Source organism: Larus michahellis, chromosome 18 (genome assembly GCF_964199755.1).
Source record: "Larus michahellis chromosome 18, bLarMic1.1, whole genome shotgun sequence".
Taxonomy (NCBI): Eukaryota; Metazoa; Chordata; class Aves; order Charadriiformes; family Laridae; genus Larus; species Larus michahellis.
In genome coordinates this window covers 1,721,367-1,738,454 of record NC_133913.1, presented here as the reverse complement: position 1 = coordinate 1,738,454, position 17,088 = coordinate 1,721,367, and the positions used below count along the sequence as shown (strand labels likewise).

General features: G+C 69.9%; 1 protein-coding gene and 1 non-coding gene across 5 annotated transcripts; one reads left to right on the top strand and one right to left on the bottom strand.

The window, feature by feature from the left end:
• Window positions 1–1,469: 1,469 nt before the first annotated feature.
• On the top strand, window positions 1,470–14,050 carry CACNB1 (calcium voltage-gated channel auxiliary subunit beta 1). 4 transcript variants are annotated; one of them, XM_074561931.1, is made up of 14 exons: window positions 1,474–2,101; window positions 3,833–3,919; window positions 5,583–5,702; window positions 6,254–6,376; window positions 6,509–6,645; window positions 6,738–6,814; window positions 7,138–7,283; window positions 8,949–9,029; window positions 9,123–9,181; window positions 10,010–10,119; window positions 10,986–11,137; window positions 11,251–11,346; window positions 12,061–12,246; window positions 13,495–14,050. In XM_074561931.1, the coding sequence occupies exons 1-14, from the start codon at window positions 2,015–2,017 to the stop codon at window positions 13,885–13,887; spliced, it is 1,854 nt and encodes a 617-aa protein (XP_074418032.1). In that variant the 5' UTR covers window positions 1,474–2,014; the 3' UTR covers window positions 13,888–14,050. The 4 variants fall into 4 exon arrangements, with proteins under 4 accessions (XP_074418035.1, XP_074418036.1, XP_074418032.1 ...); XM_074561934.1 differs by lacking the exon at window positions 13,495–14,050 and having other exon boundaries at window positions 1,470–2,101; window positions 12,061–13,203; XM_074561935.1 differs by lacking the exons at window positions 7,138–7,283; window positions 13,495–14,050 and adding an exon at window positions 8,754–8,773 and having other exon boundaries at window positions 1,472–2,101; window positions 12,061–13,203.
• Window positions 14,051–16,997: 2,947 nt separating this feature from the next.
• Window positions 16,998–17,088, bottom strand: TRNAI-UAU (transfer RNA isoleucine (anticodon UAU)). Its single transcript is given in 2 exon segments — window positions 16,998–17,033; window positions 17,051–17,088. It is a non-coding gene; the product is annotated as a tRNA-Ile (tRNA).

Here is a 17,088-nt window from a genome sequence, read left to right as displayed (position 1 = left end):
GAGGGTAGGGATGAGGAGACGGATCTGGCCCCAAATTCAAGGAGAGGTTTCAACCCCGGGGAACAATCCTGCTGCTGGTGCACGAGCCCCTCCAGAGAGGTCCGGAGAGACCTCCCATCCCTCCTCTGCCCGCGCCGTCCCACCCCCGCGCTGGACGGGCATGTCCGTAGCTCTGTGCCCGCCGAGGAGCAGGGGCAGAGCTGGCACCGGTGAGCCCCCGCGGGGGGCTGTGCCCCTGGCAGCGCAGGCAGCAGCGAGGGGGGGGAGCCCGGGGAGCCGAGCAGCTCCGTCAGCGGGAAGAGGGAGATGCAGTAATTGCGTTACGCTCCCACGCAGCTGCCTGGGAATGGTGCGCTCGCCCTCCGCCTCCGGGCAGGCTCCCCGCTGGCAGGGCCCCCGCTGCCTCTGCCCTGGCACCCGGCGCTGCCTCCCCAAAACGCCCTCACTGCCACCTTCTTCTCCCCCCGCATTCCCCCCGATGCTCCTGCGTCGGCCGTGTGGCCCAGGCCTGGGCAAGGGGGGCAAAGCGGGAGGTGGGCAGGCTTTGGTGCTGGGGGTGGATGAAGCCCCGACACCCGGAGCTTGGCCAGGCACAAGGCGCAGAGCTGGGCACGGTGGGGGTTTCGGTGTCGCGGGGTCGGTGGTGCCAGCCTGCGTGACCTTGGGCAGCTCGTCCCCCTCCAAACCTCCCTTCCCCACCTGCCCGGCTGCCACCAAGCGCCCGCCAGTGCCGTCGTAGGTGATGGATGGGGGCTAATAATGGAAAATGTGGCGTCAGCTGTCCCGCTTCCCCCAGCGCATTGTCCCACAGCTGCGGGAGCTGGGACTGGAGCAGGAAAAGACCCGCTGGCGCGGAGCAGGGAGGGGGCAAGGAATTTTTAACTTTCCAACAGCCGGCAGCGGCGGCTCCTGCGGCGCAGTTGCCGTGAGATGAGTGCGGGAGGTCTCAGCCGGGTCCTGCCTGGGGAGGAGGCTATCGGGGGGCTCCCTGGGGAGGGGGCAGAGGCAAGTCGCGTCCTGCCCGGCACACGCCAGCACCCGTGCAGGCTGCCAGCGGCCCTCGCCCAGCAGCACGCGCGGTCTGCCCCTCGGACCCCCGGCAGGAGAAGGCAGGGACGGTGCTGGGGTCCCTGGGGGGCAGCTGCAGCCTCGCAGGGGGGCAGTGGGGGCCAAGTGCAGCCCCTTCCCCACTGCACGTGGGGTCCACCAGCCCCGGGCGTTCCCCCCGTTGCCGCAGGGTTGCCGGATGCTTTCCCTGGATGCTTCACATGGGGCATGCAGATGGGTTGGGGGGGGGGTGGGGGGGTGGATGTTCCTGGGGAGCAGAGTGGCTCGGGGGCGGGGGGGGGGGGGTGGGTCACTCTGAGGCTTTGGGGATCCCAGCTGGGGAGGGTCCAGGGGGGAGAAGCTGGAGTTTTAGGGGCAGCCTTATCCTGAGAGCCCCATTTGGGGTTGGGGGCACAGCTGTCCCTGCATGTCCCCCCCTTCCCAAGCCACAGAACAGGCTGGGTGCCCTGTGTACCCCCCCATCTCACTTTGGGGTTCCCCCCCAGCCCCAGCAAGCAAGTCTGCTCCAGGCTAAAGGCTTGGGTGTGCAAGCCGCGGTGAGCACCGCTGTGCCCCCCCCATTTGGGGAGAGGGAATCCTCATCACCCCCCCCCTCTATTTCCCCCAGGGGAAAGAGTCGTTTTGGGGGTACCCTACCTGGGAAGAGGGGGGGGGGCACATCCCCCATCCCTCCCGGGAAGGCGGTGGGAGCGGCGGAGGCGGCTGCCCGCCATCCCTCGTCCCCCCCTGCCGCCATCCCCACTCCTCCTTCCTCCTTCTCCTCCTCCTCCTCCTCCTCCTCCTCCTCCTCTCGCTCGCTGCACGCCGGGGCCGCCGTCACCGCGGGGGCCGGTACGGCGGAGGCCAGGCCTGGGCTCCATCGTCATCGTCATCGTCTTGTCCCTCTCGGGGGGTGTGTGTGCGTCCCCCCACCCCACCCCAAAACCCGCCGACCCCGGCGAGCTCCATGGTGCGGGAAGGCGGCATGGCCCGTACCCCTTACAGCTCCACGCAGGACATCCAGATGGACGTCTTTGACAACGCCACCCTCCAGGTGACACCCCCGGGAATTTGGGGACGGGGGACGGTGTGTGGGGGGGAGGCTGCAGCGGTACCATCGCCCACAGCCCCAGGGTGCATGGCGGGGCGGGGTGTGGGGGGGTGAGCCCCATCAATTCCCCCATCCCGAGCCCTCCACCCCGTAACGGTGGTGATTCCCCCCCCTCAGCATGCAAAGCACGGTGTCCCCCACCCATGACCACGCTACCCCAGGAGGGACCCCAAATGCAGTCCCCCCCCTCCTCCAACACCAAGCATCCCAGGGAGGGGGGTGTCCAGCCCCCAGGTTTGGGGAGTGCATGGAGCAGGGCGGGGGTGTCTGTGCTGCTTGCTGTGTCACTGCTCCCCCCCGCCTCGGGGTTTGCTCCCCCGGAGCACCCCGGGGTGGGGGGGGGGAGGTGGGTGCGATGGGGTGTTGCACGCACCGGGAAACTTTTAGGAATTGGGAAAACTCCGCTGGGGTGGTGTCCCCCCTCCCCGCCCCCAGATTATCCCTTTCACCCTGGGGGGGGAAGGAAAGGGATGTGCCCCCAGCTGGTCCCAGTGGGGTGGGGGACACCGTGGACCAGTGGAGCAGCTCATTTTCATGGTCTGGCTGGGTACTGTGTCGTGTGTCCCCCCCACCCCGCCCCCTGTACACCCCCATGGGGACAGCCCCCCTCCTCCTCTGTGCTGACCTGGGGAGCGTCGACCAGCTGGGGTTACAGTTTTGGGGGGGGGACGGGGGATGGAGACACAGGCCCTGGCCACATCCAGCCAGGCAGGGCTGGGTGTCTCTCCCCCACCTTCGGGGCGGGGGGGGGGGGTGTCCCTGGGTGGCTGCAGTGAACCCCCCACCAGCAACGGGGCCACCGTCGCCACCCCAGGGACCTTCACCGCTCAGCCCAGCCACGTCCATTCCCTGCTGCGAACGGTGGATGGGGGGGGGACCGGGGGGGGACCGGGGGCGAAGGACCTAAAAATACCCGGTGCTGCCCGGCGTGGAGACCACCCATCCCTGGGCTGGGTGGCAGCTGGGCCCAGCTGTCCCTCTGCGACACCGGGGAGGGGGGGTGACAGTCACACTCATCCCGGCATATCCCAGCCTCTCGTCCCCCCCCGGGGCATGCTCCGATATCCCCCCCACCCGCAGGAGGTGCTGCAGGGGGGGCACTGGGGCATCCCTGTCTCCCCCAGTCCACCCCAGCAAGAGACACTGGAGGAAGTGGGGGGGTCCCGTTGGGGTTCAGGGTGGGTGCCGGCTGGCGGGGGTGGGCGCGGGGGTGCAGATATGTGTGCACTCCTTTACACAGAGCGTGCCCATGCTTGGGGGGGGACACACGCACATGCGTGTGCAGGGCTTGGGCACAGGGGTGGCAGTGTGGGGACACGGGCAGGCGTGGGGTGCCCCCCATAGCGGCCACCTCCCCAGGGCACTGGTTGGGCTCTGGTTTGGCTGGGGGAGGGGGCATGGATTTTGGGGGCTGCAGCCAGGCTCTCCCCCAAATCCGATCAGCCCCACCAGCCCCCTCTCCTCCCCATGCGGATCGGAGATCCAGCCCACCCGGCGCGATGCCAGGTCCCTGCCTCAGTTTCCCTTCTCTTGTCCCCCAGGAGCTGGGTTTGCTCTCGGGGTGGGGGCAGAGGGGGATGGAGCATCCCTGGCAGCTGGGGCTGGGGGGTCAGAGCTGCCCCCAAGTCCTGGGGCTCCAGCGCTCCCCTCCTGCCCCCCCCCTCCTCTCCCCAGGGCAAGTACAGCAAGCGCAAGAGCCGCTTCAAGCGCTCGGATGGCAGCACCTCGTCCGACACCACCTCCAACAGCTTCGTCCGGCAGGTGAGAAGGGGGAGCAGCTGTCCTGGGGGGTCCCGGGGGATGTGCCTGCCCGTGGGGGTCCTTGTCCCCCCAGGGACCGAGGTGGGGGTCCAGGTTTGTAACCGAGCCCAGTCTCGGGGGAGTGCGAGCGTTGCGATGGCTGAGCCAGACCCGGCTGTGCCCCCCGTCCCCCCTCTGCCCTGCGGTGGGTGCTGGGGGGAGTCGTCCCCCCCGTATTGGGAGCATTTGGGGTCCTGTAGCCCCCCCAGGGGTTCCCTGCCCCTCCTGGGGTGACAGGCAGGGCACACAGCCCTGGCATCGCCCAGCTGGCATCGAAGCCGCCCTCCCCAGCCCTGTCCGCCCTGCTGCCTTGGCAGCGGCCCCTGCGGCCCCCCCCCGGCCCCCACCCCCTGCCCGGCACCGGGCTAAATATACCCGGGGCGGCTGCGAACGTCCCAGGGCTGAAACCTGACCCACGGGTGCCCCAGCCCAGCGCCCGACCCACTCGCCCCCGGCCCTGCCACCATGGAGATAGCCGGCAAAGACCACCCCGCCGCCCCGGTGAGCATCCCCCCCCTCAGCCCCGCAGCCCCCCGGCACCCGGGACACGGCCCCCAGCACCCTCCCGTCCTGGCTCTGCCCTCGGTGCAGCGTCCCCCTTGCCTCCGGGGGGGTTGGAGAGGGTGGTCCCAGGAGCTGGTGGGACCCATGGGGGTCTGTGGGGTGAGGGCACAGTGCCTGGACCCCAGGTGACCCTCCCAAAGGCCCTTCTGGTCTCACCATGGGGCTGGGGGGCTCAAGAAGGGCCAGACCCCCAACAGCAGCTGGAGACGGGGCAGCCAATCTCTGCCCCATGGCTTTTGGGGAGGGGGGGTCCCCTGGGGGGCTGCTGCCCCACAGCTGGGGGTAGGGGTCTGTGCAAAGGAGAGCGGCCCCCACCTCCCTGGTGTTGGGAAAGGACGGGGCAAACTGGGGATGGGGGCTCCTGGGGGGCTCTGCTGGGGTTTAGGGGATTATAGAGGGGCTGGGGGGGAGCAGACCCCCCGGGGGGGGTTGGTGCCTTCGCCGTCCCCCACAGAACCCACTGCCCTGGGGCTGGAGGAGCCCGGGGTGTCCCCGCTGTCCCCCGCCCAGTCTCTGGCCCCAGGGGCTGGGGGGTGAGCAGGGGGCCTCCCACCCCACCCCAGCTCCAGCCTTGTCCTGGGGTGACCCCGAGTCACCCCACAGCGCCCTGTCCACATTGCCGTGGGACCCCTTGGGGGGGGACGGTGATGTCCCCACTGGCCTCCCCTCGGGTCGGTGACAGCTGGGGGGCGGCGGGCGGGCATGGGGGGGGGTCCTCATTGCCTTCCCGGCTCTAACGAGAGGCCCGTCGGCAGCGGGATGGGAGCAGGCACCGGCTCGGTATCACGTTCCCTCCCGGAGCAGTGGGAACAGCTGTGCCGGCCCTCGGCCTGCCGTAACCCCGCCGGGATGACACCGGGCAGGATTTGCCCCGCTTGGGGGGGAGGCAGCTTTCATGGGGTGGTTTGTCCCCAGCGTGCCCAGAGGCCATGATGATGGGCACCAGCCCTAGCGAGGGGGTCCTGGGGGCAATGGACGGCTGTGGGGTGGGGTGTGGGGCTTGGGATCCCCACTTTTGTGGGGGGATGGCACAGGCTGACTCCTCTCCCTGCTCTCCCAGGGCTCGGCGGAATCCTACACCAGCCGCCCCTCGGACTCGGATGTGTCGCTGGAGGAGGACCGGGAAGCGCTGCGCAAAGAGGCCGAGCGCCAGGCCATGGCGCAGCTGGAGAAAGCCAAGGTGGGAGAGCCGGGCTGGAGACCCCCCTGCCTGCCCTCGCCCCCCCCCGGCTGCAGGCAGGTACCCCTGCCACCCCCCCGGCCCTGGCAGGATGGGACCCACTGGGGGAAGGGGCTGACCCCTGGCATGGGGACCCCCCTGGTCTCACCCCTGCCCTCCATCCCCGTGGCATCCTGTCCCCTGAAGTGGTGGTCTCGGCATCACTGGGTGGCACTGGGAAGGCAGTGGGGTCTACTGGGTGGAGCTGGGAGCCGGGATGCCTGGGTCCTTGCCTTGGCTGAGAACACATCGCACCTCGCTTGTGGATCCAGGGCAATTACCTAACGAGCCCCTCATTAGCTCCCAGGGTGTTGTGGCCACAGTGTCCCCAGCCCAGCTCCGGCGAGTGGCCGCACCGCGGTGCCCATCGGAGCCGAGCCAGCCCCGCTGCCCGGCCGGTTCCACCAGCACCTGCCTGGCCCGAGGGGGGACCTGCTCTTGCTGGGGGTGGGGTGGGGGTCTCTGCAGTTTTGGTGCAGGGGGGAAGATGCTGAGCCCTCTCCTGTTGGCAGACGAAGCCGGTGGCATTTGCCGTGCGGACGAACGTCGGCTACAACCCATCCGCCAGCGACGACATGCCGGTGCAGGGCATGGCCATCTGCTTCGAGCCCAAAGACTTCCTGCACATCAAGGAGGTGGGGAGCGGACTGGGGGGGACCGGCAGGGGGGCACGGGACTGGGGTCGCTCTGGGGATGGCAGCCCTGGGGGTGGGCATTTGGGGGTTTCAGGTGTTTCCCCCCCCCCCTTTTCCTTTTCCCCGGCGCAGAAGTACAACAACGACTGGTGGATCGGGCGGCTGGTGAAGGAGGGCTGCGAGGTGGGCTTCATCCCCAGCCCCGTCAAGCTGGAGAACATGCGGCTGCTGCAGGAGCAGAAGATGAGGCAGAACCGCCTGAGCTCGAGGTGAGGCTCGTCCCCGACCCCCCCCGGTTCCCCATGGCCCCCCCCATCCCACCCTCACCCCCGTCCCCCTCTCTGTGCTTCTCCCCATCCAGCAAATCGGGGGACAACTCCAGCTCCAGCCTGGGCGATGTGGTGATGGGGACCCGCCGGCCCACCCCCCCGGCCAGCGGTAAGGGTGTCCAGGGTCCCCCCAGCCCCTGGCCTGAGCGGGGCAGGTCTAGCCCGGGGGGGTCCTTCCTCCCCCAAGCTGGGTAAACCCCCACCTCATCCGCAGCTCCGGCCCCTCCGCCCCCGGTTGCAGGCAGGCGGGTGCACCCCCCCCTCCCCTGGGGACCCCCTCTCCCTTCTTTCTCCCCTCTCCCATCCCCACCACCCTCCCGCTCTTCCCAGCGGCCCCCCCCGCCATCTCCATTTTTCCCTTCTTCCATCGCCATTATCACTCTTCTTTTCTCCCTCCCCTCTCCCCGGCTCCGGCTGCCCCTCCGTCCCCAGGTGCCCTGGACATGCCTAGCTTTGCCTTTGACCCCGATGAGTTAGAGGAGGAGGAGGCCATGGAGACCCACCGCTCCCCTAAGAGTAGCGTGAGCAGTGTCACCACCCCCCCCGCCCACAACAAGCGCATCCCCTTCTTTAGGAAGGTAACGGCACCCGCCGGCCCGTGCTCGCCTGCTGCACCCTGCCTGCCCTAACACTGCTGGGGAGGGCTGGCGGGGGCCACGCGCTGCCCGAGCAACCTGCCTGCGCCGCCACGGCGTGTCCCCGCGCCGCAGCATGGGCATGAGCGTCTGCAGGGGACGGGGCAGCGGGGCTGTCCCCCATGAGCCCGGGGGGGGGCAGTCTGTGGCTTCCTCCCCCCGTGGTCCGTGGGATGGATCAGCCCGTGGCTGCATCCCCCCCACCATGGTCCAGGGGTTGGATCAGCCCGTGGCTGCCTCCCCGCCGTGGTCCAGTGGATGGATCAGCCCGTGGCTGCCTCCCCCCGTGGTCCGTGGGATGGATCAGCCTGTGGCTGCCTCCCCCCGTGGTCCAGGGGATGGATCAGTCCGTGGCTGCATCCCCCCCGTGGTCCATGGAATGGATCAGCCTGTGGCTGCCTCCCCCTGTGGTCCATGGGATGGATCAGTCCGTGGCTGCCTCCCCCCGTGGTCCAGGGGATGGATCAGTCTGTGGCTGCATCCCCCCCGTGGTCCATGGGATGGATCAGTCCGTGGCTGCATCCCCCCCGTGGTCCAGGGGATGGATCAGCCCGTGGCTGCCTCCCCCCGTGGTCCAGGGGATGGATCAGCCTGTGGCTGCCTCCCCCCGTGGTCCAGGGGATGGATCAGTCCGTGGCTGCATCCCCCCCGTGGTCCATGGAATGGATCAGCCCGTGGCTGCATCCCCCCCACCGTGGTCCAGGGGATGGATCAGTCTGTGGCTACCTCCCCCCGTGGTCCAGGGGATGGATCAGTCCGTGGCTGCATCCCCCCCGTGGTCCAGGGGATGGATCAGTCCGTGGCTGCCTCCCCCCGTGGTCCAGGGGATGGATCAGTCCGTGGCTGCATCCCCCCGTGGTCCATGGGATGGATCAGCCTGTGGCCCCCCCCCTCCCCGTGGCCGGGGGTCCCCCAGTGTGCGCATGGTGTGTGCCAGCACGGCCGGTGTCTCGCCTCCCCCCGCGGATGGGAATGGACTGTTCCTCCCCCCCAAACTGGGCAGAAGCTGGGGGGGCTCGGGCGCAACCACAGCCCGGGGCGGGGGGGCTGCAAGTGCTTCTGGGGGGCGAACAACCCTGCGGGGGCCAAGCTGTCCCCCGCTGCCCCCCATCCCCGCTCTCTGAGCCCCTCAGACCCCCCTTTACCCCAAATTAACCAAAAAGCAGGGCGATGCTTCGTGTGAAACACGCTCGTGGGGCAGCCCCCGGGGGGGGACACACGCATCCCCTGGGGCAGCCCCCGGGGGGGACACACGCGCATCCCTTGGGGTACCCCCCGGGGACACACGCACATCCCCAGCCCCCCCAGCCCAGCTCGGTGCCCCCGCTCCCCGCGCCCGCGGATAACACGCATGCCTTGTTTGTCTTCTCTCGCCCCCCCCTCCCCGGCCCCGCGCGGCCTCTCGGGACGTAGCGAAGCAGAAGCAGAAATCGGTGAGTAGCGTCAGGACCCCCCCCGGGAGGGCCCGCGGGGAGGGGGTGGGGTGCCCCCCGCTTGCAGCCCCCCCCCCCCCCAGCCCCAGAGCTGCCCCTGCAGGGGCGAAGCCGAGCGTCCCCCGGCGTCCCCCCCCCACCCCCGGCCCTGCTAATGCCCCGCTCTGCCCCACAGGCCGAGCACGTGCCCCCGTACGACGTGGTGCCCTCCATGCGGCCCATCATCCTGGTGGGGCCGTCGCTGAAGGGCTACGAGGTGAGAAATGGGGGGCACAGGGGTGGGGGTGGGGGATACAGGGGGAATACAGGGGGGACCCTGGCCCCACGCTCTCCCTCCATCCCTCCCCAGGTCACGGACATGATGCAGAAAGCCCTCTTTGACTTCTTGAAGCATCGCTTTGACGGCAGGTGAGACAGGCGGCTGCGTGGCCGGGGGAGCCTTCACCCCATGGGGGGACCCCTAAAACCATGGGGGGACCCCCAAGACCATGGGGGACCCCTAAAACCATGGGGGGACCCCTAATCTTATGGGGTGACCCCTAAACCCGTAGGCGACCTCTAACCCATGGAAGTCTCCTAATCCCGTGGAGGGACCCCTAACCACATGGGGGACCCCTAAACTCCATGGGGGGACCCCTAACACCGCAGGGGGACCCTTCACCCCATAGAGAGGCCCCTAATCCCACAAGGTGACCCCTAATCCCACGGGGGGACCCCTAATCCCATGGAGGCACCCCTAACCACATGGGGGACCCCTAACTCCATGGGGGGACCCCTGAGACCACAGGGGGACCCTTCACCCCATGGAGAGGCCCCTAACCCCATAGGGGACCCCTAACCCCATGGAGGACCCCTAACCCCATGGAGGACCCCTAATCCTGTGGAGGGACCCATAACCCTATGGAGGATTCTTCATCCCATGGGGGTACCCCTAAGACCATGGGGGGACCCCTAAGACCGTGGAGGACCCCTAACCCCATGGGGGGACCCCTAAACTCGTGGGGGGACCCTCAGCCCTGCCCCATGGTCCCTGCCATCGGGGGGGGATCTCTGCCCCGAGGAGCAGGAGTGCTGTGGCTCCAGCTGCGGGCAGCCCCGTGCGTGGGGTGGGAGGGCGGGGGTGGAAGGAGGGTCCCGTTCTGCCCCCCAGGGAGGTGGCTGCGTATGGGGGGGGGAGGAGGCGGTTTGCACCCACTGTTGCTGCCCCCACCCGCTCGTGCCCCCTCCGTCTCGCAGGATCTCCATCACGCGGGTGACGGCCGACATCTCCCTGGCCAAGCGCTCCGTCCTGAACAACCCCAGCAAGCACACCATCATCGAGCGCTCCAGCACGCGCTCCAGCCTGGGTAAGGCGGCTCGGCCGCCCCACGCTGACCCCCCCACAGCGGCCGGGCAGCGTGACACCCCCCTCCACCCCCCAAGCCTCCATCTGTATCAGCCCCGCAGCCTCCCGTCCCCCAGCCCGTCCGTCCCGGGGTGCTCGTCCGCCCCGCGCCGGGGCACAGCTCGGGGGGGTGACACGTGGGGGTCCGCCACCATGGGGTGACTCACACCGGGGGGGGGCCGGGGCCCTGCGCCCACCCCCCCGGCCGGTTTGACTCAGTCTCTCTCCCCCTCCTCCCCTTTTATCTTCTCTCTGTTGTGTTTTTCTTTCCTTTCCTCTTTCTCCTTTCCTTTGGGTTTCCTCCCCTCCGTGCTGCTCCTTCCTCCCCTGCTCCTGATACAGATGTCTTGGGTATGTAGCTTGGACCCGCCGGGACCCCTGGCAGCCCCCTGCCCGCGGTGGGGGGGGCAGAGGGGGACGTGTCCCCTTGGATCCCCACCTTCCCAGCCTGGCTGTGACCAGGCTCTGGGGCACCGCGGAGCCTGGCCACCCCGACAACCTCGGCAGAGTCTGGGGGCCCGGGACACCCTGGTCACACAGCTCCATCTGACCCCCCCTCCCCAAGTGCGTGTGGTCTGGGGGGGGCTTTGCCCCTCCCGCACCCAGACGGTGCCAGCGCTGGGAGCCCTCTGCCACCTCCCTTCTGCAGGGAACCCCCCCGTCCCTGGGTGTGGAGTGACATTGGAGTGGCCAAGTCCCAGTACAAGACCCCTCCTGGTCCTGTCCCCATCCCCTTCCCCTTGTCATGGTTGTCCCCACAGCCCCCATGTGCCCTCCCGTCCCCCCCCCGCTGTCCCCCTGACCCTTGCTGTCTCCCTGCCCTGGCAGCCGAGGTCCAGAGCGAGACCGAGCGCATCTTCGAGCTGGCCCGGACGCTGCAGCTGGTGGCCTTGGACGCCGACACCATCAACCACCCGGCCCAGCTGGCCAAGACGTCCCTGGCCCCCATCATCGTCTACATCAAAATCACCTCCCCCAAGGTGGGCGCGGACCCCGGGGCAGGTGGGGGGCTGTGCCGGGGGGGTATGGGTGGGGCCAGGCGGTGGCAGGTCGGGTCCCTGCGGCCACCCCGGGCCACCTTCTCCTGCCCCAGGTGCTGCAGCGGCTGGTGAAGTCCCGGGGCAAGTCCCAGGCCAAGCACCTCAACGTGCAGATGGTGGCATCCGACAAGCTGGCCCAGTGCCCGCCCGTGAGTGTGCCCCGCCCTGCCCCACCCCAGGGCTCCACCCCTGGGCTCCACCCCTTTGTAGCCCCCTCGTGGCCAGTCTCCACCCACCACCACAGTGATGTCAGAGGCCCCGCCCCTGCAGGCTCCTCCCACCACCCCAGCAGGGACCACAGGCCCCACCCTGGGCCCTGAAGCCCCACCCAGTCCCATTGGCCCCGCCCTCTCCTGTTGCCCCCCCCATGGGTCCAGAAGCCCCGCCCTGTCCCAGTGGCCCCACCCTAGTCCATAGGCTCCACCCTGGGTCCATTGGCCTTGCCCTGGGTCCAGTAGCCCCCCCCGGGTCCAGTGGTCCCACCCTCTCTCATTGACCCTGCCTTGGTCCATTGGCCCCACCCAGTCCCATCGGCTCCACCTTGGGTCCAGTAGCCCCACCATGGTCCGGTGGCCCCAGCCTGGTCCATAGGCTCCACCTTGGGTCCAGAAGCCCTGCCCTGTGTCCAGTAGCCCTGCCCTGTGTCCGGTAGCCCCGCCCTGGGTCCAGTGGCCCTGCCCTCTCCCATTGGCCCTGCCCTGTCCCGTAGGCTCTGCCCTGGGTCCAGTAGCCCCACCCTGTCCCATTGACCCCCACCCTGGTCCATCGGCCCCGCCCTGGTCCATCGGCTCCACCCCGGGTCCAGGCACCCTGCCCTGCCCCGCCCTGCCCCGCCCTGCCCCATGGCCTCCTCCTGCCCCCAGGAGATGTTCGACATCGTGCTGGACGAGAACCAGCTGGAGGAGGCCTGCGAGCACCTGGCCGAGTACCTGGAGGCCTACTGGAAGGCGACGCACCCCCCCAGCAGCAACCCCCCCAACCCGCTGCTGAACCGCACCATGGCCACGGCCGCCCTGGCCGCCAGCCCCGCGCCCGTCTCCAACCTCCAGGTACAGGTGCTCACCTCCCTGCGCAGGAACCTGGGCCTCTGGGGGCGCGGGGGCACCGAGACCACCCCCAGCCCCCCCACGCCCCTCGAGGAGCACGCGCTGTGAGACGGCAGCGGGGATGTCCCCGTCCCCCCCCCCCCCCCCCAAGCCCCGCCACCGCTGGGGACATCCCTGGGATTGGGGATGCCCCGGGGAACTGCGGCCCCCCCCCTCAGGAGTGGGACCATCCTTGGGATCACCCCCCCTGGGGACCTGTGGCCCCCCCAGGGGTGCTGCAGTCTCCCAAGGGTGGGACCGTCCCTGGGATTGCCCCCCTTCAGGACCTGCTCCCTCTCCCCAGGTTTGGGGACACCCCTGGGATTGGGGCCACCCTGGGGAGCTGCAGCCCCCTGGGATGGGACCGTCCCTGGGATCACACCCCCCCCCGGGGACCTGCTCCCCCTCCCCAGGTTTGGGGACGCCCCTGGGATCGGGGCCACCCTGGGGACCTCCAGGATTGGGGCCATCCCTAGAACCAGCCCTGGGGATCCGCTCCCTGCCTGGGACTGGTGCCAACCCCGGAGTCAGGGTCCCCCGGGGGTCTGTGCCCCATCCCAGGCCCAGACCCCCCCCGGGAATTGGGACCCCCCCAGGAATCTGCCCCCTCCAAGACCCCCTGGGTATGGGGGTACCCTCTGTGCCTCCCTGGGGGCTGCCGGGGTGCCAGAGTCCCCCCTCCCGCGTCTCTCTGGAGCTCTGGGGGGGCCGTGGAAGTGCTGAGGGCTCACGGGGTGTCCTGGTGTGGGCGAGGGGTGGCTGGAAGTGGGGTGCAGAGCCCCCCCTCCCACGGTGGGCTTCACGGTGCTGAGCCCAGGGGGAGCCGCAGCACCCCCTGGGGCAGGAGGCAGAGGAGGGACGTCTGTCCTGTGTTGTCTGTCGCTAATTTTTCCAGCGAGCGGGACGCTGCTGCCGCGCCAACCCCCCCCACCCCCCCCGCAGCCCTCCCTGCGCTGCTCTTCCCCCCCCGCCCCCCCATCCCCATCACCCCCTTCCTGCCCCCCCACCCCCACCCCCATCCCCGGTACCGTTTGGCGACGGGCTGAGACCTGCCGCCGTCGTGTCCTGAGTGAGCGGTGCGGTGCGGGCAGGCCAGGCTGGGCAGGAGCGCATGTGCCCCCCGCCACCCCCACGGCTAACCCACCCCCCCACTAACCCCCCCGTCCGTCCGTCCGTCCCTCCTTGCACGGTGTGGTTGCTTCTCCTAACCAGGGTCCGTACCTCGTGCCCGGGGAGCCGCCGCGCGAGGGGGAGCCCGGCCACCTCCGGCAGGGCCCGGGCGAGGTGGGGGGCCACGGGCAGGGTCGCCCCCCCCCGCCACCCGCCCGGCCGGCCCCCCGCAGCCTGTCCCGCCAGGACACCTTTGACTCGGAGACCCCGGGCAGCCGGGATTCGGCCGGCACGGAGCCCGGCGATTCCTGCTGCATGGACATCGAGACGGACCCCGGCGATGAGGAGCCGTCGGGTCCCCCCCGTGCCGGACCCCGTGGCCCCCCCGGCCACCAGCACCGAGCCAAGGGCCAGGACCGCTATGGCACCGACCCGCCGGAGACCCTCGAGCAGAGCGACGTGGAGGGCTGGGGCCAGGACGTTTACATCCGTTAGGGTGAGGGGGTGCAGGCAGGGGATGGCTCCCCCCCTCCCAGCACTGGCTTTGGGGTGGGGGACACCCCCACCGGTTGCCTTTGTGCCCCCCCAGAGCGTGGCCAACCGTGCCGTGGGGAGCCCCCGCTTCACCCCATGGGCTCCCCCTGCCCCGCTCCTCGGTGTGGGGGGGGTCTTCCCCCTCCAACTGCTGCAGCCACCCCCCCCCAAGCATCTCACGGTGCCTCGGGCCCTCCCCGCCCCACAGGGAGAGCAAGTGACCAAAGGGGACCCCGGGGGCTCTGCCCGCAGCCGGGGTGGCCCCGTCCCCCGGGCACAGGGTTGGGGGGGCCACATCCCCACCCAGCCCTCGCCTGCTGGCTGCCCCCCCCCCGGCCCGGGTGCCGCCGCTTCTCCATGGTGCTGTTTGCCACCCGGCTGCAGGGGGACCCCTGAGCTGGTGGTGGCAGTCGAGGCGGGGGGGGGGGTCCCTGCCAGCGGTCCGTCCCCCGCACCCGCGCCCCCAGCCAGTGCCTGCAGCCCGGCACTGCACCCCTGCAGGGCTGCGACCCACAGCCCCCCCCAGCATCGGGGGGTGGGGGGGGTGGGGGGTGTGCATGCGTGTGTGGTGTTTGCAGGGCTTCGGGGTGCTCCAGGCTGTTCCCCCCCCCAGCCCCGGGGTGCTGCCTGCCCGGGGTGGGGGGGCAGTTTGCATGTGTTTGCCTTGGAGGGGCTCTGCCTGGATTTGGGGGGGGGGGGCGGAATCTGAGCCAGTTTTGGGGGGGGTCTAACACGTGCTAACAGCTGCCCAGCCCTGGCCTGCCGCAGCCGTGGCAGCACCCAGAGGGTCCCTCTGCCCTGGGGGGCCCTGTGCCGCCCCCTGCCCCCCCTTTCCCTGGGACCACCGGGGTGTGCCGGGCAGCGCCAGGGTCCTGCCTCTCCCACCCCCAGCCCCCCCTGTGCCAACCCCCCCGCCGTGCCTGTCCGCTCTCGCCCCATCCAGCTGTGTCCGTCTGTCCGTCCGTCCGTGAGCCTGTCTGTCCGTCCCCCCCTGCCCAGCAGGGCTGCCTTTGCCCCCCCCCCACCCCGAGCACCCTGGGGCACTGCCTTCTCCTGCGCCCGCCCTGGAGCGTCCCTCGTCCCCCCCCACCTCTGCGGGGGTCACCACACCATGGCGGGGTGGGGACACCCCACTTCCAGCCCTCGCCGTGGGGATGGGCTCGTCCCACTTATGGGGCAGACCCTTGCCCCGCCCCCCCGGGGTGATGCTGGGGGTCCCCGGGATCACTGCCTTACCCAGACCACCAGCCTTGCCAGCCCAGGTCGGGGGGGGCGCGGGGGCACCCAGCTCTGCCGCTGCCAAACTGCCTCTGCCCATTGTGTGCCTCAGTTTCCCCTTTTTTGGGGGGGGGACACACACACACACTCGGTGTCACTGCCTGCCAAGTGCTTTGAGACCCACCTGCCCCAGTGCTCGCCCCCACGGCGGCCGGGGTCCGGGCAGTGGGCCCCCCCGCGGGCAGAGGGACGTCCTGTATTTATGTCACTCCACAAACTTTATTTAAAAGACCCAACAAAGTGTATTTTATTTATTTATTCTCGTTGGTGTGTGGGGGGACTCGCCCCGCTCGCTTGGTTCTTTGTAATAAACATTTCAGTGAGACCTGCCCCGCGGCGGTGCTTGGTGGGGTCTGCGCGGGGGGGGGGGGCACATGTGCATGGGGGCCGCAGCCACTGGGGCCAGCGCTGAGACCGTGCACAACTCAGCTCTGCAGTGACCCCCATGTCTCTTCCTGGGGTGGACCTTCAGTGAGGCTGAGATGGGGACGGAACTGGGACCTGCCCGGCTCCTGGGAAGGGGCGAAGACCCGCAGTGGGACTCGGGGGGGCTCCTGCCGCCCCGCTGCTGGGGTGACGGGCGCCTGCGGCAGGCGGGCTCAGCGTCGGTGCTCAGCCGGGTTTCTCGGCGCTTGGCCGGCTCTGGACACGCTATTTACAGGGAATAAATACAGCGCTGCCGGCTCAGGGCTGCCGGCACCTCCACTCGCTCTTCTCCGGCCAGTACTCGAACGCCTTCCTGCGGAGAGGACACGGGGACGTCGGTGGCACCTCGGTCCCAGCCCCGTTTCCATCCGGACCCGGGTGTCCCCCACTGCCCTCCCCCAGCTCGGGGGTCCCCATACTCACTCTCGCCCTGGCGCGGTGGCCCGGCAGACCAGCCCGGCCTGGCAGGGGCAGACCTGGTTGATGCTGAAGGCCAGACCCCCGGGGGGGACGTGGCAGCTCTGGGCCAGCGCTAGCCGCCGCTGGCACACCCGCTCGCCGTGCTGCCGCGCGCAGCAGCTGTCTGCGCCGCAGTCCTCGTCCCGCCGGCACCGGGCTCCTGGCGGGGCGGAAAGCGGGGTTAGGGGAGGGGGGACCCCCACTCTGTCCCCAGGCTGGGGGAGAGGGAGGGTGACCCCAACATGTCCCCAGGCTGGGGGACAGGGATGTGGCTGGATGCGCCCAGCACCCATTGGCTTTGCCCCATCGCGGGGGGGGGATGCTGGATGTCGGCACCCACCCCATCATCATCACGTCCCCCAGTTCCCAGGGTTGAGGCTGGGGGGGGGGGGGGCTGCCCCTTGTGTCCCCCCCTCTCCCCAACCCCTGCTCACCCTCCTGCCCGTCGGGCACGGGCTGCTGGCACTTCCCGAACATGCAGAGGAGGCCGTGGGCGCAGTGGGTGTCGCGGCGGCAGTACTGTCCCGCGGGACGCCGGGGCAGGCACAGCCCAAAGTGCTCATCGCAGAAGTGCCCGTGGGCGCAGGGGGTGGCCGGGCTGCACGCCGTCACCTGCATGGGGGACATACAGCACCTCAGGGGACCAGACCCCATCCCCGACCCCATCCCAGGCCAGAAACAGCAGCATGGGGCAAAAACTGCCTGTTTGCGCATTAGGAAGTGAAACAGGGCCGGAGGTGGGAAGGTTTTAGGTGGGTTGAAGGCTGCGAGCAGCTCTGCCAAGCTGGGGACACTTGTCCCCGCGGGAAAACCCCCCCGGACAGGGGTTCCAGGGTTTTCTCTCGGGAAAAGAAAACCCGGTGCAGGGATACGCAAGGAAGAGCGGCTGCCGAAGCCCGTAAAAATCCTGCTCCAGGTGAGGCTCGAACTCACAACCTCGGCATTGCTCCGCGTACTGCCCTATAAGTACCGCGCGCTGACCGATTGCGCCACTGGAGC

Coding starts and splice junctions, on each gene's coding strand:
- CACNB1 (XM_074561931.1), top strand. CDS start 2,015: ATGGTGCGGGAAGGCGGCATGGCCCGTACCCCTTACAGCTCCACGCAG. Junction 7,284..8,948: donor GCATCCCCTTCTTTAGGAAG/GTAACGGCACCC, acceptor TCTGCCCCACAG/GCCGAGCACGTGCCCCCGTA. Junction 9,030..9,122: donor CGTCGCTGAAGGGCTACGAG/GTGAGAAATGGG, acceptor ATCCCTCCCCAG/GTCACGGACATGATGCAGAA.